The 25,055-nt window shown below is 39.0% G+C and overlaps 1 protein-coding gene across 1 annotated transcript in view; it reads right to left on the reverse strand.

Annotated features, from left to right (window-relative positions):
* fnbp1l (formin binding protein 1-like) overlaps window positions 1-25,055 on the reverse strand; it is a 61,739-nt gene that overhangs the window by 19,311 nt on the left and 17,373 nt on the right. Inside the window, exons 2-6 of the mRNA XM_008284293.1 lie at window positions 6,437-6,552; window positions 4,631-4,681; window positions 3,457-3,604; window positions 1,250-1,312; window positions 104-208 (exon numbers count right to left, since the gene is read on the reverse strand). Coding sequence (XP_008282515.1) covers window positions 104-208; window positions 1,250-1,312; window positions 3,457-3,604; window positions 4,631-4,681; window positions 6,437-6,552 — 483 coding nt within the window. The remainder of the gene's footprint in view (window positions 1-103; window positions 209-1,249; window positions 1,313-3,456; window positions 3,605-4,630; window positions 4,682-6,436; window positions 6,553-25,055) is intronic.

A 25,055-nucleotide genomic window follows, 5' to 3' on the forward strand; every position in this document is an offset into this window, starting at 1 on the left:
AAAAAAAAAAAAAAAAAAAGGAGACGCCGAGAATAATTTATGACAATGTCATACTATTTTGTTTTTGTTTGTTTGCAGCAGCAGCAGTGGTGTTGCTTCCTACCTTCTCCACTTCTGACTTGGTGGCGTTGATGTCGTTATCTAACCGTTCGTAGGTCACCTGGGATTTCTCTGCTTCCTTACACTCTCTCTCAAACTTCCTTTTGCTCTAAAATAAAGAAAAAGAGGGCACAGTGTTAAATAGATCGAGAAACACAAAGATTTTATAGTCAATTCATTGCATCGCTCTGTCTCCATTTCATGTCTCAGTAAATAAAGCTGCAAAATATGTGAATGAGAGGGAGATGAATCAGACAAAGAGATAGTTTACTTCCTGCCAGACCATCTGGGTTACATTAGCAGTGAAGGAAACACAGTGAATAGCTGAGACATTACAGTCCAGTCACTAGGTAGTCACTATTAAAGTCATGCAGACCACACACTGAAACACTCTCCAGCTGATGTGCCGAAGTAACTCGGCTAACGAGATACGGGCCAGCAAATGTGACTGGACATGTATTATTTATAAGTTTAACAAGCGGCAATTAGCTTTGTAGCTCTTATGGAATCGCAGTGGTTAATTATACGTCTCGTAATGAACAGATTGTTATAAAAGAACTCCGCTAATGCAATTAAATGACCTCAGAAGTGACCAAATGGAATCTGTGTCTCTCTCTGGAGCCTTTTGGGAGCCAGAAGGAAGGTTGTCAAAGGCCAAATGTGGCACATGGGCCCTGCCTTGCTATGGGAGGGGTTGATCTGTGCTGTGCTGTGCTGTGTGTGTGTGTGTGTGTGTGTGTGTGTGTGTGTGTGAGAGTGTGTTTCCTGGTCTTGGCCTCTGTCCTTGGTCCCTGCAGACTGGGAAGCTTACCAGGAAGAAGAAAAGGCCACTGCTGTCTTTTCATGGTCAGAAACAAATGTTTTAATATTATATTTTCTATTCATTTGGCCATACCAGCACAAAGCTACCTCGAACAACTGTTTCCATTATCAGAGATGCCATATTTATCTCCCGTCTAAATAACGGCATGTGTGAAGTGTGAAATTCGGGGGTACAGTGGATCCTATTTGCCCTTCAGTTACCTCTGTTAGCATTCCTTTCATTCCTTATGCAAACAAGTATGAGCTGAATGCAGCTGGCTGTCCCTAACAGAGGTTGTTTATACTAAACACTTCAATTTTTCCTCCTTCTCCCTCCCTCCTCACTTACATTGTCCATCTGTTTCCAGCAATGATCCAAATACTGCTGAGCCTTCCTGCCCTCCTGTAGATGCTGCTCATTTATTGACACACACACACACCCACACACACACCCACACACACACACACACACACACACACACACACAGAAACAAAAGACATTTACACAGAAACACAGAGATATACGTTTAAACATGTGCACATACACAAAAGTATTACATACACAATAACAATCCACTGGAAGGAAAAGAGCTGAGGCCACAGTCGGAGATTTACAAGAGTTCAGTTATTTAAGCAGTAAAATGACAAATGAAACTGCACTGAAAACTAGTTACTTATTACCAAAGCCAGTTATTGTCATGTTTTGCAATCCTGATTAGGGGAGCACATTTTTAGCAAATACCACGTTTTATAATATTAGTTGGAAAAAGCACATATAGTTTGGCTTTAAAAAAAATCTAATTCTCATGTCCTTTTATCTGCACTTTCAAACGTATCACACAGAAATAATCAGGGGATGGAGTTTATTCTGTTGTCATGGAGATGGATCTGTTGGTGATATTCTAAGTATAGAAAAGGCTAAAACTGTAAGTGGACCTTGAGCTTTACAATCAACTTTAGCTCTCATTGATTACTTTTAAGGCTCTGCATGACCTTCCTTTGCCAAATTATTCATCTTAGTATTATATCTATCACTACTCAGACCTCCAGAGATCCTTTTATCTGCCCCAGAGGCTGAAAACTAAAAGGAACAAAGCATTTGCAGTCGGGGACCCCGAGGCTCTGGAAGAACACGCCTGAAGAAAGCATGCTGGCTGAGTCAATGACATCTTTTAAATCCTTTCATAAAACGTACCTTTATTGAAGGGCCTTTCCTGATTTGATTTGATTTGATTTGATTTATCTTATTTTATGTTTTTTTTTTTAAAAGACTTTTACTCCCCTTTGAACTTTCTAACTCCTTGTTATCTTGCACTGTTGGAATTGGCTTTATCTTTTATCTCTTGAAGCTGATTTGCTTCCCTGTTTGAGCACTTTGTAGAATTAGTTTTGAAAAGCACCGCACAGAAAAGCATTATTATATTTTTTATTAATTTATGGCCAAGAATGGCCTTCCACATATCACTTAAGCCAATACAAAAGAAAAGTCCTGAAAGGGCTGTGAATTAAATTAAATTATAACAGCTTGTAAGTAAACAGATTCATCTCCATGACAAATGACTATGTGATGAGTATTAAAACAATACTGGTTATTTTATTGTCGGAAAAATCTTTGCTCTGGTGCGACACGGAGATATGAAACACTGACACAGTTAAGATGACATTATTACATGACATTACAAATACACTTATGACTGCCAGGCAGTGTGAAAACAATTGCCATTTCTAGTCTTTCAACATCATAATACAAACAAAAGTAACTATCATTCCAGTTTTACAACATCAGCATCTCAAATGTCAACAAGTTAGATCAGAACTCCACACTCAGGGCATTTGTCAATGAGTGAAAGTAGCCATATAGCACAAAAAAGAGAAGAGGGCGCTGTTCTTCCAAATCCAATTAGATTCTCAGGTTTATGCCATCAGCAGATGGTGGAAGACTAAAAGACAGATGGTTAACATCACATCCAACATATTTATCCTCTTGAGTAAAGCCAACCACAAAACAAAGGCATGTGAGGTGAACCAGAGGATACAAAGGGCAAACAGTAACATCCGTTTTCTGACATTTTTTCGCAGCGCTATGTTCAAAGACCATTTCGCAATGTGATCACACCAGCGGGGACACCTGTCCACATGTCCTCATATAATGTTGTAATTATTACATGATTACATGAGTACTTGGTACTAATGGGGTCAGACCATATCTGTCTTTGAACTCAGCCTTCATTTTAATCTCACCCACAGTCCTGTACGTCTGCATCTGGCACAAGCAATCACTTTGACCAAAATCTGTCCACAGGCCGATGTATAAACACCTGCCAAGGTATTCAAAACCAGCTTTATAGTAGTTGCTGCTACAGTAGGTGTTGCCATCCTGGTATACTGCCACAATGACACACACATACTCATAGATTTACAAGGCGAAACCAGTACCAGCTTCCTTATGACTGCTAGTAATAAATGCGCTTAAAATCACTGAAACACACCGTACGTGCCGCTTTTATTAAATAAAGCAAACATCAGAGTGATGTATGAACATGTTACTGTACTCACATGTTTCCTCTCAGCTTTAAGGTCTTGGCTGTACCTCATCAGCTCTCCATAAACCTTATGCGCCATCTCCTCTGCCACCACCTCCCTCTGACCAGCATAGTCATTAAGTTCATTCAGAATGGAGTAGAATGACAGACATGACGTGAACCTGCAAAATGGACACATGGTTAAGGCAAAACAGATAATGCTTTGTCTCTAGTCACCTGCTAGATGCATCTGCAGTGACACCATTAACATAACTACCAAAAAACAGGAGATCTGAAATCTAAAGCACAATCTCTGAGAAAAGACTGTTAAAAGGACTCCACAACATTTTGTTAGAAATTCCAAAGCAATGATATTTTTTTTCTTTTTTTTTATCATTTGTAACATCTGAGGGAAACTAGCTTACACATCATTTACAATTTTGATCTTCTGTGATTTTAAATATACTGTAACTTTACAGCTTCTTGTTGCTATGTTGACAGATGGGCAAATTGTGCATGCTTCTAAATGCTTCAGGCAAATTCCCACACAATTTTATTTTTGGGTTCAGTCAGAGAGTAGCCTTGCCTTCATCAAGAACAGTTAGCGTTCCCTGTTTCTAATGTATCATAGTGGAACATAATAACGCATTAAACATGTGTCTGTGTACGGAATTAAAATCAACACAAGTCATGCGATTCAGCCTGTGTATAATACCAAGAAGAAATCTTGCACTAATTTTACTAATTAAGCTTAGAATCAGCATAGAAAAGCTGTTTTACATTACTGTGTTGTTAAACTCAGTCAGAAAACCTTCCACACCTACAACGTAATTGTGTCCTTTCTCTGTGTAGTGACAACACCTGAGGATACATGATTAATATAACGGTCTTCTTTCCAATGTTTGTAAAGTATAGCAAACCAAGGCATCCTTGTGTGTGAAATATAATATATAATTAAAGTCCTATAAATGTTCCTTATCTGCCCAACACATTTCCCCAGTGCACTCTTGTCATACAGCTAGTTGAACTGTTTGGTAAGTCTACAGGCAGACAGAATATGTGCAACCACATCACACCCAGTGTCCTTCAAATAACACAACCAAGCATTATCTATAAAAATGTCCGGCAGGCCATTTCTGTGCTTGCAGACGTCCATTGTGATCTTAGGACACCACTCACAATAACAGAAATCATCTAAAATGACTCACCTCGGCTCTTCATCTTTAGAGCGTTTTGGACAGTATTTCTTCACCAAGTTCCTGAGAGCAAAGAGACAGAGACAGACATAGCGGTAAAGAAACTGTCTGGTATTTTCAGCCTGGGAGAGAAAAGTAACAACACCAGAGAGAGGCACACACACACACTCATACAGAAAGGGAGCAAGAGGACCTCAGTATATTATTAAAGATGAATCAAAGATTTAAACATCAAAGTCTCTGCCTGTCCATTCCCTCAGGCTCTGACAATACAGACTCCAGTGAAGCAGCAACTTAATGATTTAACATGAGCAGAGCAGAGCAGTGTGTTTATGTGTGTGCGTGTAAGTGTAGGTGTAGGTGTGTAGGTGTGTTTTTTTGTGTGTGTGTGTGCCCACACGTGTTTTCTTGTTATCGATTACAAAATAAGGGGCATTTCTGTTTGATTTATTGTCTGAAACATGCACACTGTTCCACAGACAGCTGCATCTTTGATCATTCTTCAGACTTCAGAGCTGCAGCAGCGTGCATCAGTGTGCACTTCAGTGTATTCACATGAGATTTCCCCCCTTTGAAATCACAATCAGCAACCACTGGGACTGATTTTTAATAAGAATTGCTGCACTTGGGATACACTGGAATAAACATCAAATACACAAACACAATATCAGTCACCTGACTTTTATTTCAGCATTTTACTTTACAGTTTTAACATGTCCATATGGTGTTTTATAATCATTGGAGGATACATTATCAGTGAAATAAGCAGCATTAGTTTCTAGTATTTCCACCTTTACACTAATCTCAGAAACAGATTTATATTTTACAAATCAAAAAACCAAACGTGTCAACTCACTGGGTGGGGCTTTCTGTATTTTTATTCCTCTTCTGAATGGGGTTTCTGGCCAAACATGCATGACTGAATTATTCCAATAGTACAACTTGCCCTTGCGTAGTGTAGGTTAACTGACTAGTGTTTGTGTAGAGCTGTAGGTGAGTTGGTGTGCATTACTTACTGGTGTGAGTTTTGAGGCAATAAAAGATTACTTAAACTGGGAAAAAAATCTAAATATGCAATGCTGATCATCAATCAATGGCTGAAAAGGAACTGTACATCTACAATTAGCCTTGAGATTTTAAACATATTGGAGATGAAGACAGCTTGACAAATCTTGTGAAAACAGTCCCAAAACCTATGCAGAGATCAGACAACAGGATAGTAGCCGCACAGTGGCTTTACAACAATGACTTCTGGGCTCCATAAAATACCTTCCCAAACCTCTTCATATAACCTTACAGAATGTAAGCTACCCTCCAACACACTTATCCGCTTTCTGCGAGCTGGGTTCACTTTCAGTCATAACACCATGCTTATGACAATGATTATTGTTGGTGTTGCCAGGTGGAACGGTGAGAAGGCCGCCAACCACGGCTGGTCGGGGTCAGTGGTGTAGTCTGTCGTGTCTCTCAGTCAAGCCACATAAAGAATTTACGACTCTATGAGCACCTAATCTTATACCTCAAAAGACAAACGTTGTCTGATCCCAGCATGAGTCTGCAGAGTTATTTAAGCAAAATGTGGTGTGATGCAGGCTATGTAAATATTTGATAAGGATTCACTCCCAGAAGATACTGTATTTAAATAAGTCAGATCAGATGCAAGTAATGTGCACTACAACTTCTTTAGCATTGATGGGGTTCTTCTATTTTTCGTACAAGTGAGACAAAGACATAAATAAAGGAAAACTGTGTATCCCACATGTAAGAAGGTTTATACTTATATAGGTATTGTTATTGTGTGTGTATGCACGTCTGTACCGTAGCTGCTTGGCGTAGTTTTGCTCTATGTCCAGCCTCTCCTTGACAAACTTTGCGTAGCGCTCAAGAAAGTCAATCCCCCACTGAGTGTGTTTGTCCAGATTATCAAACTGGTCCTGAAGATGGAAAAACAGAAAGGACAGAGAAAGAGGACAAGGGGAGGAAAGAAAAGAAGAAAAAAAACACATTTTAGACATCAAATTTGTAAGAATTGAGCACATGGAGTGAAAATTCTCAATTGGATGACTCAGCAGTCAATCTGCCTCTGTATTTATTCACACAAAACACACACATCCTCCTGCCAGTGACTCAGTAGTGAGAGCGACTATTGTGCGTTGTGTGTAGAGTACAGACACACGTCTCACACATCCTACTAGATATATTACCATAAGTGTGGGAATAGAGTAATGCCAGTAAAGTTCTGTGCCCCTACAAATTCCACACGAATGCCAAATTACAGAGAAAAGCTATTGTGTAAATAAATGTAATTTTAATCTCCTCCCTTCTTTCATCCTTCCCTCATTTCTCCATCTGGAGTCCTAAGAACAGCTGGGAATCAGTCGAATAGATCTCCTACTTTCATTCCTAGTAATTATAAATTGTATTTATATAATTCCTTTTTGGAAGGAGCTTCATGACAACTTATTGAATCAAGGCGTCAACAAGACATCTCCACTATGTTTGTGTCAGATTGTTTGTGTCTTCAGGATACACAGCCACAATAGCTCTGCTCAACTGGAAAAACACAATCATTTACAGCCCTCTGAACACACACACACATACAGACGGAGGGATAATAGCACTGGTTGGTTGTCAGATGTCTATTTGTACTGACAATAAACAGTCTCCACCCTCTTTCTGCCATGTTCAGTGTGTGTGCATTCTGGACAGAAAGTTGAAGTTTCAGAACTACGGTCAGATATAATAACCATTATTTCATGCCATCTGACAGAATATTGCATATCTACAATGAAGTCAACCATTTTTTAAGACAACTTTTCTCTTGCTCAACGTGCATACTTACATGCCATACACAGCACCTGTGTCTTTTAACAAAAAACACTCATATGTTTTCAGTCAGTTAAGAAGCACTTCCAGGGGAAGCTGCTAAATTGCTGAACAGTGTGAAACTTATGTCTCTCATCATCAACCCAGTATCATCTTTAATCCTTGCTCATTTCATGTTATGTTACCGCTGCGTGTTGCTCAGAAGAACATTTTTTAGAAGTTCAAGTTGTATGTTACAAAAGTCATCACACCAAAGATGCTTTTTGTGAGACAGCAACATTTATCATACAGGAAACTACCATTTCACAATATTTATATGTGCATTTCAGAATCAGTTTTCCAGCAACACAGCATTGTTTTCTGGCAGCCAGGGATCAAGCATCTTGCTTCACACTGACATAGATTCACACCTAAACCCTGCCCAACACAAACACACTCTAATCTGGTATTTAAATCTTTGTTTAAGAGGAGGGGCAGTCGCTGCTAATGTTGCGTCTTCACCAACATTTATTCAGTTTGTCCGGACCTTAAATCTGCATAATTGCAGTTACAAGTCGACATGCAAACCTTTACACCCTGCTAAGATTATTAGGAGCTGTTATAAAATACTATGTAGGAGTTTTTTAACAAACACAAATGTATCTTAATCTAAGTCTGAATTCTAGCACAAGTATTGTACATCTCTGCATTTTGCCAGCTTTGAACTGCAAACGTTCTCAGTTAAAAATCTAAAGGCAGTAGCAGGCTTGTAACTGTGGATACTGAGATGATTATATTCATCAGGTGAGCTGCCCTAGCTACCACTGTGTGTTTAGGACAGTGTTTGTATGTCAGTGTGTGTGGGTGCATGTGTGTGTTACAGATACCAAGGTTTTGACACAAGTAAATAGGAGTCGCTGAGGGAAATACAAGACAGTGTCAGGCAGGTGACCTTATTTGTTACCATTTTCTTCAAACACAAAGAGAGCCGAGACAAACGACACTAGCAGGAATCACTGTGTCTTTAAGCTCTCATCACCCTGATGTGTATAGAGGGAATGCGTATAGAGAAGAACTACTTGCTAGTCGAGTTAATTAGACGAGCAATTCTGCTGGAAATGACTTTTAATCTGGCCCAATTATCGATGCTTAGCCTGAAGGTAATGGCTCCATCCCCTGTGTAACTTTTACTGCTAAAATGTCCTTGATCGAGATGCTGGATAAAGTTTTAGAGGCATATTGGTTCAGTTGTTATTGCTTTTGTTTCTATGGTTCTGATGTTATATCGCACATGATGTGCAAAATATAGGCCAACTGAATCCCATCCATCCATTATCTATACACCGCTTAATCCTCACTAGGGTCGTGGGGGGGCTGAAGTCTATCCCAGCTGACTCAGGGTGAAAGCAGGGGACACCGTGGACAGGTCACCAGTCTATCACAGGGCTACACTTAGAGACAGACAACCAAGCACACTCATATTCACACCGACGGACAAATTAGAATCACCAATTAACCTCAACTTTGGACTGTGTGGGAGGAAGCCGGAGAACCTGGAGAGAACCCACACTGCACGGGGAGAACATGCAAACTCCACGCAGAAAGATCCCAGGTGTCCTCACCAGGACGCGAACTGGCGACCTTCTAGCTGCGAGGCGACAGTGCTAACCACCGCGTGATCTTATATAGAATATTCAATCCAATAACAATAAACTGGCTGACAGGGATTTTTTAAATTAAAAATAAAATAAAAATGTTGGATATACTTTTTACAACAACTTCACTATTAATTTGTTACAAAATACAATATCCATACAATCAGAGCGTAGGTTTTTTTTGTTACATTGTTCTAAGTTCACACAAAGAAATAGCTCGTCTAAACAACACATTTCTTCAGTTGATAAGAAATGTGTTAAATTAATATAGCTTTTGTGTGTCTAAAAATAACACGGGCAGGGCGAAACACAACACAAAATCTCCTCTCCCAACAATGAATGACTGAATTACAATAACTGCAACTCAGTTTGTTTATCCTATCAGTCATCTCTGTCCATTGAGGCCCTTTATAAGTGTTTCTCTGACGCCTGTAACATGGGGTCAAATTTCCACTGACTGGTTTAAAAAGAGAAAACAAGAGGGTGCCTGCAGTCCAAAAGCAGCCATCAGTTGAAGAATATGCTTACTAATTACAACCAATGAGACCAACAAAAAGGACCCCAGCATGTTAAAACAGTGGCAGAATGAAACACGGAGCTTCCATCAGACATGCTGCCAGTTCTCTTCTCTGAGTAAGAAACTGCCAAATTTCAAGCACATTTTGTCATTCGCACACAAAGACACAGCCAAGCATGAAACAGCAAGAGACCGATCTGCGGGGTGTTACACAAAAACATACTGGACTTTTGGATGTCTTTTTTTTTTTTTTCTAGGTCAAAAATATCCTCTGCATCCTGCCTCTGGTTGCCTCTGGTGAATGCCGATCAGCCTTACTCTTGCCAGCCTGTACTGCATGCATGCCTCTCCACCTCCTTTAAACAGCACGTCTGTCTGTGGTTGCGTCAGCCTGTGTGACAGACTCTATGAATAAGTAATAGAGTATGAGCTCATCCTGTAGTGTGTGGCAAGCTGAGCTCAGACTGGCTCACTGGGGATATGACAACATCTTCGGGCTCCTGGTCTCTCAGTTCATAGGGATGAGAATGATGATGACGGCTGAAGGGTAGCTGCAGGAAGCCGGGAGCTACTACAGTCTGGTCTGCACTCACGCCTACACTGTTGCAGCACCTGCACAGTACTCATACTGTCTATTCAGACAGTCTGAGACAGGATTGTATTTTTGTGGCATTCACTTGTCTTGATAAAGGATAAAATAACAAGTGGAACAGTTTTCCACTCATTCAGTACCAGTCTTTTATTCCTACATGATCAAATAGCCAGTTAATAACCAAATAACGCAAGTAGTAGGCCTACACATCATTTAGATGTGGTTTCAGCCTCATAATTCATGCAGTCTTGGTGCCAAGTGATGCTGATATTTTTGGTTTTGCAATTAGTAAAAACAATGCTACTAATAACTCAGGAATTCACTAAAAAAATAAAAAATAAAAAAAATGTTAAAGTGATAATGACATAAGGCTTAAACTGTAGCTTTTTGCACTAAAATAGATCCATCCATCATCTATACATTTACACACCACTTAATCCTCACAAGGGTCACAGGGGGCTGGAGCCGATCCCAGCTGACTTAGGGCGAAGGCAGAGGACACCGTGGACAGGTCACCAGTCTATCACAGGGCTACACTTAGAGACAGACAACCAAGCACACTCACATTCACACCTACAGACAATTTAGAATCACCAATTAACCTCAACTTTGGACTGTGTGGGAGGAAGCCGGAGAACCCGGAGAGAACCCACGCTGCACGGGGAGAACATGCAAACTCCACGCAGAAAGATCCCGGGTGTCCTCACCGGGATGCGAACCGGCGACCTTCTAGCTGCGAGGCAACGGTGCTAACCACCAACTCACCACTAAAATAGATGATTTAAAAAAACTTTATAGTTCACAGACCAGACCGCAAACCTGAATATGGCTTCATTTGAAAAAATTAAAAAATTGCCACTGACAAATTTCTTATTCATAAATTAAATTACACATTTTTAAAAAGTACATCCACACTACATGTTCACTGCTTGCTCCTGCATCTCCCTCTGGGAAAAGTGTGATATTTAGGAACACTAGCACAAAAATAAGAGCCTGATCAGCTGATCCTCGACAGCAACAAAAGGTGCACCAACAGCCACGGTATCAGCTGCAGCAACACAACATCCTGTCACATAATCGCCACATAATCACAGGAAGAAATGCCTCCACAAACACAATACAAGACCGTCAATGCACTTGGGCAGTTGTACAACGTGTACTGAAGTAACAAAAAACACCGGCGCTGTACTTCACAGTACAAACAGCAACAGTGCACATAAAAATAGCCACACTTTGAAACAGAAATTTAAAATCAAATGAAAGACAACTACAGTATAAAGTCAATAAAAATGATTGAATAAATATTGAAAGGACACATTTTATTGTTTTTAAGCCTAACTAAAGCAAAGCTGTTCTATAAACCATACCAAGGCTTTCTCAAATGACCCTGAAATGCTCATTTTGAACATTAAAATGCTTTGTTGTCAATAAGTAATAAAAAGCAATAATGTCTGAATTCCTCTGTTTCAGGGTCCTCGTACTGTTCTGGCTCACTGTCTCACTGCAACATGTCTGCTGTAGATCAGACCAGGTACATACAATCAGCCTCAATTCAGAGCTAGGACCATATATGAGAGTTTAAATGCAGGTCGACTGGTAAATCCAGAATATCTGCATCACTGCAGTAATCCATCAGTAAATGTCACACTGCATGTTGCCCTCAGCATGAACAAGACCCCCAGGTGCATGAACATGCTCAGCTGGGGTTGTAACTTGGTTGATAAGGAAGTTGCCTGTGGCAGCTGTGATTTGATGTGAGCAACTCACTGCTGTACCTCTTGCTAATTTATTCACTTAGGCATGTTCACTGCTCAAATTACCCTGTATCTGCACACATTTATGTACAATGGTAGTTAATCATTGTTAAAGACACAGGGGTGCTGCTGCCAGTGAGTGTATCATTCTGTGTTTCTTTTCTGTTGGTTATTCAGGAAGATAGCTGCTCTGTTGGATTGATCTTTTGGTTTTATTCTTTTTTTTTAAATTTTGATTGAGACATTTTTTAGGTACTTTTTCTTTGTAGTTGGCCTTTATAGTTCACCTTCATGAATTTTTAAGAAATAAATGATTTAATGTTATGAGTTGTTTCACTCTTTCCTGCCAAAGCCAGGTCTTAACGTGAGCGCTTTTCAGACATGGGAGACAAAATATTACTGGCTTCAATTTGTTAAAGTCACGTTTTTCCCTAATTTAGACACAGATCACTTTAACGTTCATGTTCCCTATGAGCCATCCAAGGGAAAAAAAGACTGAATCTGAATAGCAGCTGATCAAACCAACCAAACAACTAAGGCTAGTGTATCTATGATTTCCTAAACACTGAATATTCATCATAGGTGGGATGATAATGTAACTAATACTTTACAGTAAGTTAAATAAAAATATCCTGACAGAGGAACAACTCCTACAATCTGCTGGAGCCAACAAACTGTAGTCCAGATTACACGCATTACAGGTGAGCCTCATTAACTTGAGCAGTTCTGTTAACATTGCAAGAAATGTTTTTTTTTTTTTTTTTTTTTAATGGACATTTTCAGTTTGTAATTGATGTGAAATTGTAAAGCAAAGTGATGCTTTTAGATCAATATTTTTAAATGAAATAAAACAACAACAAAAAAACATAAATGTTACTTGGTCCAAGTAAGATTGTCATCACAACTTTTACAAAAAAGGGACCAGGGAGCTCATTCAAACACGAAGCTGACAAGTTCAGATGCCGTAAGAGTAACAGAGAGGAGTGCCTGTCTGAAAAGGGCTATAGTATAAGTCATAGTCCATCAAGTCCCACATGTGGCTAAATTACCACATTTTCTTTACATTTTATGGCTGGTTCATGAATTAAGATTATCTCCACTGTGATATTTTTGACTTTTTCCACACATATCTGTGTGATAACGCACAAAAATACCAAAGACATTTTAGAGGTCATTTAGTGGCACCAACTAATACTTGTATGTTTGCTACAAAACCTTGGTAGGATTTGTCTAATGAAGGTCGAGCACCAAAATGTTGCAGCAATAAAGGTTTCTTTGCAAACTACACAGTGTGAGACTCTTAATAAAAAAATAAATGAGTTCGTGTAAAGTTTATGCTATGCAGGGATGTAAAAGTACAACAGCAGCCGATTTATCATTATTTAATTGTTTACAAAGACTTAATTATCAACACCAGCCTTAAAAACACAGTGTAAATACGGCTCTAATTTAAGCCATTATAAGCACACCGTATAATATTTTTTGCTGACGCATGCTTATTTGGACACATGCCACTGTGACTGAAAGGCAATTAAATTTGTTTCCTTCCCAGATTCAAGCCCAAAAATGGGTCACGGGTCTACTTCCATGGCATTTCCCACTGACAAAGCCCCTGCTCTGCTTTAATGAGCTTCGATCCCAGGGTGAGAGAATAAATTAGTCATTTAACTCCCAGACAAGGAGGGCAGAAGACGCCATGTGTGCAGATTCCTCTACAAAAACACCATCTACTGTACACCCAGATAACCAATCAGACATCTAGACGGCTCCTCCACAGCCAACCAGAGAGCCAGACAGCCTGTGAGCATTCCACAGGAGAAGGCAAGGTTAATTAGCATAGAAAATGCTGCTAGGACAATAGACTAATTACACACTATGGCATTCCAGAGCAGAGGGAGCACACACACATGCACACACACACACTGACGCTCACACACCGGTGCACACACGGCAGACACTGGGTGGGAAATGTCAACTTGTCTGAAACACTGGCATCACTCTGAAGACCCCCAGGCTCTGTCTGCACTGTGTGAGTGTTTACTGTGTTCAACCTCCTCGAAAGCAACCCAAAAAAAGACAGAGAGAAGAGAGTCTAAGAATGTGATGGAGACGGGAGGAGGCGAGACAGGATTTGTGTGCTTGTGTGTAGGAGGTTGAAGAGGGAGTGTGAGGGAGCAGAATATTGCAGAGAGATTCCAAGAGGGGAGGTAAGAATAACAAGAGGAAAATCTGAAGAAAATTGGACAGGCCTGCATCTGTGTGATGAACAGCATTTGGTCTGCACGTCACATCTACAATCTTACCTAATAAATAATAATAATAACCATTGCAATGTTTGAACAAATTGATTTCAATAGATCCCAAATAATAAAGAATTGCTTTTGATTTTTAATTTCGAGATCACACTAATCCATTTAAACACTATCATGGTATTAACATACATTATCTTGGTACATACAGCCAATTTAAAAGCATTTTAAGCAACTGCCATACAGCATCCTGTTTGGCAATATCAAGTAAAGGGAGAACTATATGGTTTTCATTTTATGACTTAATCACAATCCACACAGATCGGAAAAGAACACATTTTCAAGAGAAAAACAAATTAAGAAATTGTGAATTTCCCCCCACAGCACTATGTGATCTGGTTGTACACAACCAATAAAAGCCTATCAGCACTAAAGGATAAATGTTGCAATGTTATCTTTTAAAATATAAAACATTTTTTAAAAAAGGCATTTGAAGATTTTATTTTTATTGCTAATATAAAAGGGTTCCAAATATCAGTTATTGCTTCTTGAGTAACACTAATCAGTATCAGTCCGGGCCCTGAAAAAAATCTATACTGGCCAATCACAAGAGTAATTGGCTAAATCTATTACACCCATAAAATAGTCGTGCTTTTTCCTTAGCCAATGGCCAAACATGTGAGAACATCCCTGTGACACAGAAAATGTTCTAAAAATATTCTTTGTGGATGTTTACAACCATTCACCAAAAGACCCAAAAAGGCCCGTCTTACTGCACTATGGAATATTTTTGGAAAAACCTGCCATTACTAGGATGTAGTTGCCGCTCAGAGGCTGTTGGGGGAAAAAAATTATTACATGTAGATAAGAAAAAGGAAGGCGAATGGTGCATTAAACGAGCAGCTCTAACGGCTACCTGCAGCCTGCATCAAGTGAGTCAGACTCTCAAACTATAACCTTTTGTACTGATTATATAGTGCACCAAACATTATAATGTTATCCCAAGGTTCTTCCTGTCTGTGTCCAGTACAGACAATAAATATGTTACCTTAATTTAAAGAAATCTACAATTCTTGTTATTTATAACCCTTTGATAAACAAAAATGTCCACTATGCTTGACTACAAAAAAATCTCAACCAAACTGGTTTATTTTCTTTCTTTTTTTTTGTTCAATTCTTATTAATGTGGCACCTGTGATTTTCCTATGGTGCTGCCCAAAAACTCCCAAACTTTCTTTGGTAGGGTGCCAAAAAATTCCACTCTGGCTAGAAAAAGACAAAAAAATTGAATCACAGTTCATCGAGTTGACCTGTAACTCCTTAAACTGTCAGTAGAGACCAAAGTGCCAGGAGGTAAGCACACATACCTTATACCTGAGTATATTACAAACACACACACACACACACACACTTTGTTTTTACTTTCTTAGAACATCTGGATTTGAATAGACTTGGTTTTGTTGCTATAAGGTTGTGTAAAACAATCTCCAATTGCCATCTAAGGGCAAAACAGACAGGAGCACTGGCATTCTGTCAACTACAGCCCCTTGTTGCGCTGCAGGCAGCTTTTTGAACTGGTTTACAAACTCTCTACTTCAGGTTTTGTTCATTTTTCTGAGCACAGATTACCCAGAGAGCACTCAACAGAGAGCCTCTCTATCCCATTAGCCTAATTCTGTGTTTGATAAATGCCTTGACTTTATGAGCACTGTGTAGCGCTTCACCTTCCTTCACCTGCAACCCTACATCTGTCTGGCTTTAAATGGGACAGTAAAGATGTACAAATAGTGTTTCAGAACTACTTTATCCCCACGTGAAGCCTGGGATTTTGCTGTGAAAAGAAGCGGCAGGATGTATTAAATTAGAATAAAACGATGTTTAACAAGTGTGTGAAAGCCTACATTGATAATTAAAGCATCCTTCATGTTTTTTTATACTACAAGCTTTATCCACTACAGGATAAGTTGATTAATATTTAAGCCCGAGGGAGATAATTATTGTTGTGTCTCTTCGGCTTAATGCCTTTAAAACTTTGCTAAATGCCTCAGATTGAAAATTACTGACTGTATTTTATAGCTAATGCTACTCATAGGTCCTTAACCTCACACACACACACACACCTCTATCTATGTTTGTTTTGTCTTACAGTATTTGTCAATCTTTTTTACAAAGTACCTGTCCTACACACCAATCTGGGTAGCCGCATGAACTTTACAGGAAGTGTGTGATTCACAGCTGTTCAAATTATAGATATTTTCTGTGGATTAAAATGAATCAGAGGGAGACTTGTGGATTACAGTCAGCTCTGAGTCAATGAGCTGCTTCACTCCTGCAGTCAGTCACTGTGTGACTCCACGTTTAAAACCTAATCATACGTTTCATGGTCATGGGTGTATCACTGGAGCTCAGTGTGTTCCTGTGTGGTGTTTCAGCTATTGTCTAATAGGTCATAACATTTGTTTACATCAACTCAAATAGCTCAGTAAAGCTGAAAAAAATGGGTGTTTCTTCCCTTTATGAAATGGATGGAATTTTGCTTTTCCAGTCTGTCTATGGTTTCATCTGAATTGGGCGGTTATTTCAAAAGTGCGCTTATTTAAATGCTGCTAACAGCTTTGAGCAGTTGTCAGGGGATAATTAATCTAATTCAAAGCTCAGTTACTTATACGTTTGTTTCCACGTGTTCATACATGCATGCACACGTCCATCCATCCATATTCCCACAGATGAGGCAGGACACTAAAAATACTGACACATGAAGTGAACAACCTTGATCATTTTGGTACAATGTGATGTTTTGCTGGGAAACCTTGGTTCCTAAAACTCATATTAATATTGCTGTACCAGAAAACGTTGCAGACCAGGCACACCACCTCCCCATGGCAGCAGCCTCCCCCAGCAAGATAATGCACCTCGCTGCATTGTGAAAACTGCCCAGGAAGAGCTTGAGGAACACGACAAAGAGCCCAAGACATTGACCAGGCCTCCAAACTCCCCAGATTTCTGTCCAATCCAACATCTGCAGGTTGCGCTGGTGCAAATCAGACCACTAGCCCAGGATACCACTCAACGGAAACCAGTGTTGATTCTGTGCCAGCAAGCACCGCTCAGGGGAAAACATCAAAAAAAGTCAGAAGAAACGCAGGAAGAAAAAACACTGCAGATGCTATTCAACACCTTAAAACAGACATTTCAACACAGAAACTGGAAAACGGAAAGTTGGAACAGATGTTAGCTGAAAATGTCAGTTTTAGTCAACTCAATAAAAGCATGCATGCCAGCAGCACAAGCAGGTCCATCTTCTGGTCTGTGTTTTTAAAAGTAAGAATGCCAATAAAAATTTAACCGCAACTATTTCAAAGGTTGTAAAGTCTTCAACAAGTGATTGATTTCACAAAATTCTGTTGTTTAAATGTGAGGATCAGCGGAAACATACAATCTTTGGGTCTTGAAGTTCTAGTCCATTGGTAAGTCAGAACAAGTCACCTGATCTTAAAAAAAAACCCCACTGGGATTAGCGTTATCACATTTTCTTTTCACATTTTAACAACCCAACAATCAATAAAGGATGGAATTACTTAATTGCTTTAATTAACAAAAGTGGGAGTTGTGGTTTATGGCGTTTTTCTCAATCTAGTGGGTTATTCTTGAATCAACACAGGCAAGACACCATCAAAACGTGTCCGTGTCCATCTCAGAGATGGGTCAGTTAAACATTAACCCAACGCTGCCACAGTGGGACTCCACTAAGCAACCACTAAACTAGGGCTTATCTCTGCAAGAGTCACTCACTGAATGTTGCCTGATGAAGTGTAGTTCAATGCTTTAATCACTGGAGAACAACATTTTCTTTCCTTTTGATAAAAAAATATAGTGCTTTGTGGCCTTTCTGTAGTTTACTGACAATTCTGTGGTTTTGGTTTGTGGTACATAAAGAAACCCATGCTGGCTTCAGGAGGGAATGACACAAAGCTCCAGCATGCTTGACATTTAGCCAGTCTATGACATGTGTGAGTCTCTTGGTGGACTATGCAAGCAGATTACTAGGTTTAAACAGAGTTAAATCTGACTTTATTGTTAGGGATCAAGGTCATTTTAAACTGATCGGTATCAGCACGAACTTAAGCTCAATTCTTTGTTTACCCCCACTGTCACACAGGTGTTGTAAATCTGAATTATGTTCTTCACAATTATTAATTTATAGCACTAAATAAACAAAGTGTCCTTTTGTCCTGTACAAATAGTGCTGTTTTAGGCATTGAACACATGATGAGTGCAGGATGAGCACCTTCATAGCATAAGCTGTTAAGATCTAGATTATAAACACACAAGTGAACACATGGGCTCAGCCTGGAGGTCATTAGCTGTCACTGAAGACTTTGTCATGGAAGCCATTTAGTAGCAAAACCCTCACAATGCTCTTTGCTTACCAACATCAAACATCCCGCTACAGTGATACACAGTAGGAGGCCCCACCTCAATAGGTACTACAGCCAATCTATAATACTTAAAGTGTGCATTGTGTAGGAAAATGGCCCAGCGTATCGGCAAATACTACATATTTAATGACCTGGCAGTGAATTGCTAGAAATGACAATTTACTGATGCTTATAACACAGCCAAAGAAAAGCTACCTCAGCTTTAAGTCCTTATTTTAAAAAAGTGGTTAAATGTACAAACATCAAGCTGCACCTTTATCCTATTTACAACATTATTTACGTACTTCGTAGAAATTGTGTTAAGAGATTATACTTGTGCATGGGAACTGACAAAACAGGTAACATCTAATGTGTGGTATTTAGTGCCAATAGGCCCTGTGAGAAATTTTGGGTGAACCTAAATTACGAGCTGGTGCACCAAAATGTGAAAACGCCAAATTATCACTGGAGAATTTCCTCCTTTTTTCACCTTTACAAAACAATCATAAATCAGAGAGACAATCACACTTTCACCACTCTGAATTTACTCAATGCTTAAAAAGCTTTTTGCTGATGGAGGAAATAACAACACCTGGCTAGCAGAGTGCACATGTGTGTGTCATGTGTTGATCATAAACATGATGCCGTCTCACTCATCTGACAACCTTTACCACAACAAATACTCTGTCTCTGCAGGCAGCAGTGCAGTCTTTTATCAAAGTCTGTCTTTCACACTGACCGAACAGTAAATGATTCTATATCTGTAGAACACCGTGCTTCACCATGGTGGAAAACCAAAATACCAGCTATAGTGAATTTTATTTTGCTTTAGTTACAATCCACTGTGTCTTATGTGTGAAATTAGCCACAAAAATCCGATCATTCTGCTACCAATCAATCTCTGTATTGGCCTTACGGGGCCAATACTGTGACATGGAAGTGTTAACACAAAGCGAAGGGACATTGCCAATAAGATATTAGGTTTCCATAACACTAAAACTTTGTGAAAATGTTTAGAAAAACGGACAGCAATTTTGCCTCAAATATACAACTGTACAAACTGCAAAAAGTTAGATTAGCTACTACAACCTTAGAGCACTGTTAACACTGTTCAAGTCTCTACAAGGCAGAACACACACTTATGGAGTAGTGAGAGTGCCAAACTACAAAAATAAATCAATGAAAAAATAAAAGTGGAAATAAAAAGAAGAATAAATAAATCAATACAAGAATAAAAAAAATAAAAGTGGAAATAAAAAGAATAAATATAATAATTATGAATTTAATTTTAGTTTTAATTTTTTTAATCATTTTTATTTTTTATTTTATTTATTTTTTTCATCCACTAACTTAACTGCTTGCATGACAAAATAATTGAACAGTTTTGATTTCCCCTATTAATCACAATGAGATGTTTATGTCCTTAGAATAACTTTATTTTATCTGTTGAAGACTGTGAACATACAGGTTCATTCAACAGGTTTATTTNTTTTTTTCATTATTTTTTTTATTTTATTTTATCATTTTTATTTTTAATTTGGCACTCTCACTACTCCATACACATTAAAGTACACAAAAACTAGCAAATTACCTGGTCCAGTGTACAAAGGATAACACTGAGCAACACCTGAGAAATTTCCAAAACAGATTGTGTATCTTGTAGTAGCTGCTAGAAAACGTTTTGCCATGGAAAGCTGAAAATCTTTGCTTAGAAGGATAAAAATAATGAAGGGCTACAAAACTCCTTGCGTAAAACTTGGAAGCATCACAAAAAAGTTGAAAATTTTCATCGTTGTACATTGTTGCAATTGTAAAATAGTTACCAGTGTCTTTATTGTAACAGTAAACAGCATCACAGTGTACACGGCTTTCTCATCAATATAACCTCTGTCTGCTGGTCTGTTGCTTTGCATCAACAGCCAAGAAATCCATGTAAATGTGCAAGCATCATGCGTAGCTTTGGACAGAAGGACTAGTGAGACTTCTGTGTTTACATTCGTTCCAAAGCTAATTAACTGAACAGAGCAGACATCGCCTGCAATCTAACAGCATGAGGTAACATTTGACCATACTGTAGATGTTACAGCCTTTAACCAAGTTAAGTTGCAGACCACACAAATAACTGGCGAGGCTATCCCAGTCCATTGACAGCCATTCCCAAAACTGAGGGTTTGTCTCGAGGATATTCAAGCTATATTTAATACCTGTCTGAGGAAAACAAACTCACACCTGGGCACTCCTGTCTGTGGCTAGCTAGTTCGGTTTCATAGCAACCTGATCCGCTCCATTGTCTTGCTTCAGTGCTGCTTCACAACCTGACAGACAGGTTCGACCACAGACAGAGAGAGAAAGAGCTTGATTGGATGTCTAGTTAGATATCAACGTAATCCACATGTGATCATGTCCTAGCAAGCACGGAATATGACCCATTTTCAACACTTAACCACATTACCAACACAGCATTGCTCCATGACTGTTTTAACATGTGTTTTCATGCCCGCTCAAATGTAGCATGTCGACATGATTAAGTTGGGGCGAAATGCTGCTGTCAGGTCACATTAGTGCTTCAGAGGAGACAAAACGTAACTTTGTTGAGTTCTCTCTTTTGCAGAAGGACCACACACTGACCCAGAGCACACCTGGCCGACCAGTCTGCTTTATGTTAAACGTGTTGTTGGTCAACTTAAATTGCTTGCTTCAGCATTTCAGCACAGCTCGTCTCTGACTTTCTTTTTTTCTGAAAAAAGAAAAACATTCTCCACCAGCCTGGCCTGGCAGCGCCAACAAATCCATCTATAAAATGCAGTTATCTGTCTCCATGCAAAGATCAAAAGTGAACACAATGAGGCAGACAGTCAAACTTGCCATCCCACACTAAAGTCAAGTCAGTACAGGGCAGCGAGATGTTAAAGCTGTAAGTTTTACTGACATTAAAGCTGCAAAAAAACATCAGACTGTGCTGTCTGTAGCTGCCAAGTGAGTGTCTGGGTGACAGGAGTAGGCAAACAAAACTTTTTTACTTTATAACCGCTAGAGGCTAGACAAAATATAAAGGATTAATACAGTAAAAATACTTAAGATGAAACTCATCTCAACTAAAGCAGCGCTGGGAGATGACAGTTGTGAAATGTCAAATAGGAATTTATCCTAAACTAACAAGAGCTGAAACAATCATTCAATTAATTGATTCATCTATCAACAGAATGTTAATCACAAACATTTTGATCATTTTTAAGCAAAACAAATGCCACAAATTCTCAGTTTTCAAGCGTATACATGAGCTTGTTTTCTTTTAAGTGTCTGGTTGTCCTCTATAAAAGTAAATCAAATGGGTCCAACAAAAACGTAAAGGTATTTCTCTGTGCTCTGGGAAAATGTAGCCATTTTTCATTATTTTCTCATACAGATCAGAACTCAACTGATTAATTGAGAGTCTATAAACTTCTCAATAATTAAATGAATAATAAATTAGCAGATTATCGCTGATAGGAATCACTGTTAAGTTTCACCCCCTAAAATTAACACACACACACAGCGCAGCCAGCTTTGTGTGGCAATTTCATTTCTCCTCACGGTTTCTCCAATGTGAATTGTTCAAGTGGCACAGAACAGCGGTCAGTTATGGGTTCCAACTGACTGCGGTTATCTTAACATTTCTAAATAAGAAGATGCACACTCCCACACACGTTTCCAGGCTTCAGTGGTGAATGTCAGACGACTTTGATCAGGACCCATTAGTTCACCTCACCTCTTTGTCTCAACCATAATCTTGGTTGACCCTCTGACACTGAAGGTCAGCCACCGGATTTCCTGGGTCACTATCTGATTGTGAAGGGAGGCAACAGAGGAAACCCTGTTCGTTTGGACACAAATGTAAGTGTTCTTTTTTACTGAACAATCTTCAGTCCAGGCCTTTGAGTGGCCAGATGTGTTTCAGGATGACATCAGTTCACAAAACCATCAGGTCTGAAAGGCTATGAACACACACACACACACACACACACACACAATCACACACACAGCACACAGTCTTTTTCCATGTGGTGAGTTGGATTGAGTATGTTGGAAGTGCAAAGCTACAATTCTGCTAACATTTACACACACGCACTCAAAGACAAGGAGCAATCTTTAAACCAGTGTTGTGAAAACACTGAAATCTTCTAATTCCAGCCTTCATTCAGCAGTGTTTAGTGATTTCTTTTCATCCGTTTTTCTTACAGATAAAGTATGCTTTAAAGCAGTGTCATCTTACTAGACTTGTAGGTCCTCAGTCAGTGTCTCACACAGAGACAATACGACAAAACAGTTACATAACCAGTAAATACATACAACCACATTAACCCAACATGAGTTTTACACAACTATCTGAGTGAAGAGCTTTAATAGCCTGAAGCTTCATGTTTATTAAACAACGGGTGTGGTCAGCTGCTGAAATGCTGCAGGCAGGGATGGCGGCTTTATGGTAGCTTCAGGTTAGCTCAGAGCAGTGAAAAGCACTTTAATAGGTTTTTTTGTGCTACTGAGACCATAAAAGTCAGTACTCTGATTTTTACACTTCATCGTGTCAGTCCTCCTGCTGTCCTAGCATCTCTAACTATCCATCCATCCATCATCTATACACCGCTTAATCCTCACTAGGGTCGTGGGGGGGCTGGAGCCTATCCCAGCTGACTTAGGGTGAAGGCAGGGGACACCCTGGACCGGTTGTCAGTCTATCACAGGGCTACACTTAGAGACAGACAACCAAGCACACTCACATTCACACTTAAGGACAATTTGGAATCACCATTTAAACCCAACATGTTTTTGGACTGTGGGAGGAAGCCGGAGAACCCGGAGAGAACCCACGCTGCACGAGGTGAACATGCAAACTCTATGCAGAAAGATCCCGGGTGTCCTTACCGGGATGCGGACCGGCGACCTTCTTGCTGTGAGGCGACAGTGTTAACCACCGATCCACCTTGCAGCCCCATCTCAGAGCAGTTTACAGCAAATGGGTATAAGCCCAAAATTTACAAATAAGTAAGTGCAAAAAAATATAACTTCTTAACACAATTCCACATCAACACACATGCACGTACTTAGAACATATTCTTTGATGACAAGTGTAAAGACTAAGGATGCAGCCCAAAATCTGGTTCAAAATTAGCACAAATCTGGAGTATTTCCAGGCCATTTATTAATATGTACCTGCTAATAACCAAAATTTTTCAAAACGTTTTTTAACAAGCAGAAATTTTCAGAAAAACAATATACATCACTATCTGCAGTCATCTATCCACCACCACACAATTCTAGCCCACTTGTTCCAAATTAATATGAACCTAAAATAAAAACTAACTATGTATAACATAATCCCCCTCTACCAGCATAACACTGAACCTACATTAGTATGGACGGATGACTGAGGAAAGCATTTCTGTGATGTATATTCCTAAACTTAAGTCACTACATTGATCTTAAATACTGCTTCTGTTTCTCCATCAGCAATATTGTGTCATATTAATATCCGACACTGAAACATTCTAAGCTGCCTCTAATTGTATTCTTTACTTGTACTGATGAAACCCATCCCTAGTAAAAGGGTTGTCCTGTAGTGTTTGAGTTTAAGCTTATTATTATTACTGTGTAGCCTTTCAAATCCCTTATGAAAACTAACTGGCTTCAGCTTGCAGGCAACCAAAGTTGTAATTGTTCATTAGAGGTTGACAATTGGATCCAGTACTCAACATTTTTCCAATTATCTCTATGTTTTTGTGTGTTTGTTTTGAAACCAATCCCATTATAATATATATTTATTTAAAAATGTGCTTATTTTTCTCTGATGCCTCTATCTGTAGACTTTGTGATCTTAAGCAATATCCCACCCACAGCGCTATGTGATTGGTTAAACGCCACAAGTAATAGTCTATTAACACGAAGTGATAACTGTGGAGAAATTTTCTTTTAATTAAAGCATGAATGATCAAAAGAATTCCAACAAAGTGTGTTAGAGTTTGTGTTATTCTAAATTTTGACACCAAAACCTTCATTTTTATTAAAAATATATATTTGTCTCAAACATTGGCTACCAGTATCCTTAATCACAAATAATCTGTGTAAGTATTTGGCCAAAACACAGCAGTCAGTCTCCATTATTCATCTTTTATTGACCTACTTAAGTAAATTTTAAGGACTTGATCTTTTACAAGCTACTTGATTGAAATACTGAGGATGTAAATTCAGATCTATTAAGTTGACAAACTTAAAATATAGACTTCCGTCCTTTCATTAGCCATGCTCCCTTATCCTTTCAGACATGACAAGACATTTTCTCTAAAACCGGTCTAAAAGAAATCGCAGCCAATATCTCTACATTTGATCTTGCTGTATTTCACAAGTGTTTTACCTAAATGGTCCCAGACTTGAATATGTTAAAATATGTTTTAAAATGCTTTACTTTTGTTA

The sequence above is a fragment of the Stegastes partitus genome, unplaced genomic scaffold (genome assembly GCF_000690725.1).
Source record: "Stegastes partitus isolate 25-593 unplaced genomic scaffold, Stegastes_partitus-1.0.2 Scaffold353, whole genome shotgun sequence".
In the NCBI taxonomy this organism is placed as follows: Eukaryota; Metazoa; Chordata; class Actinopteri; family Pomacentridae; genus Stegastes; species Stegastes partitus.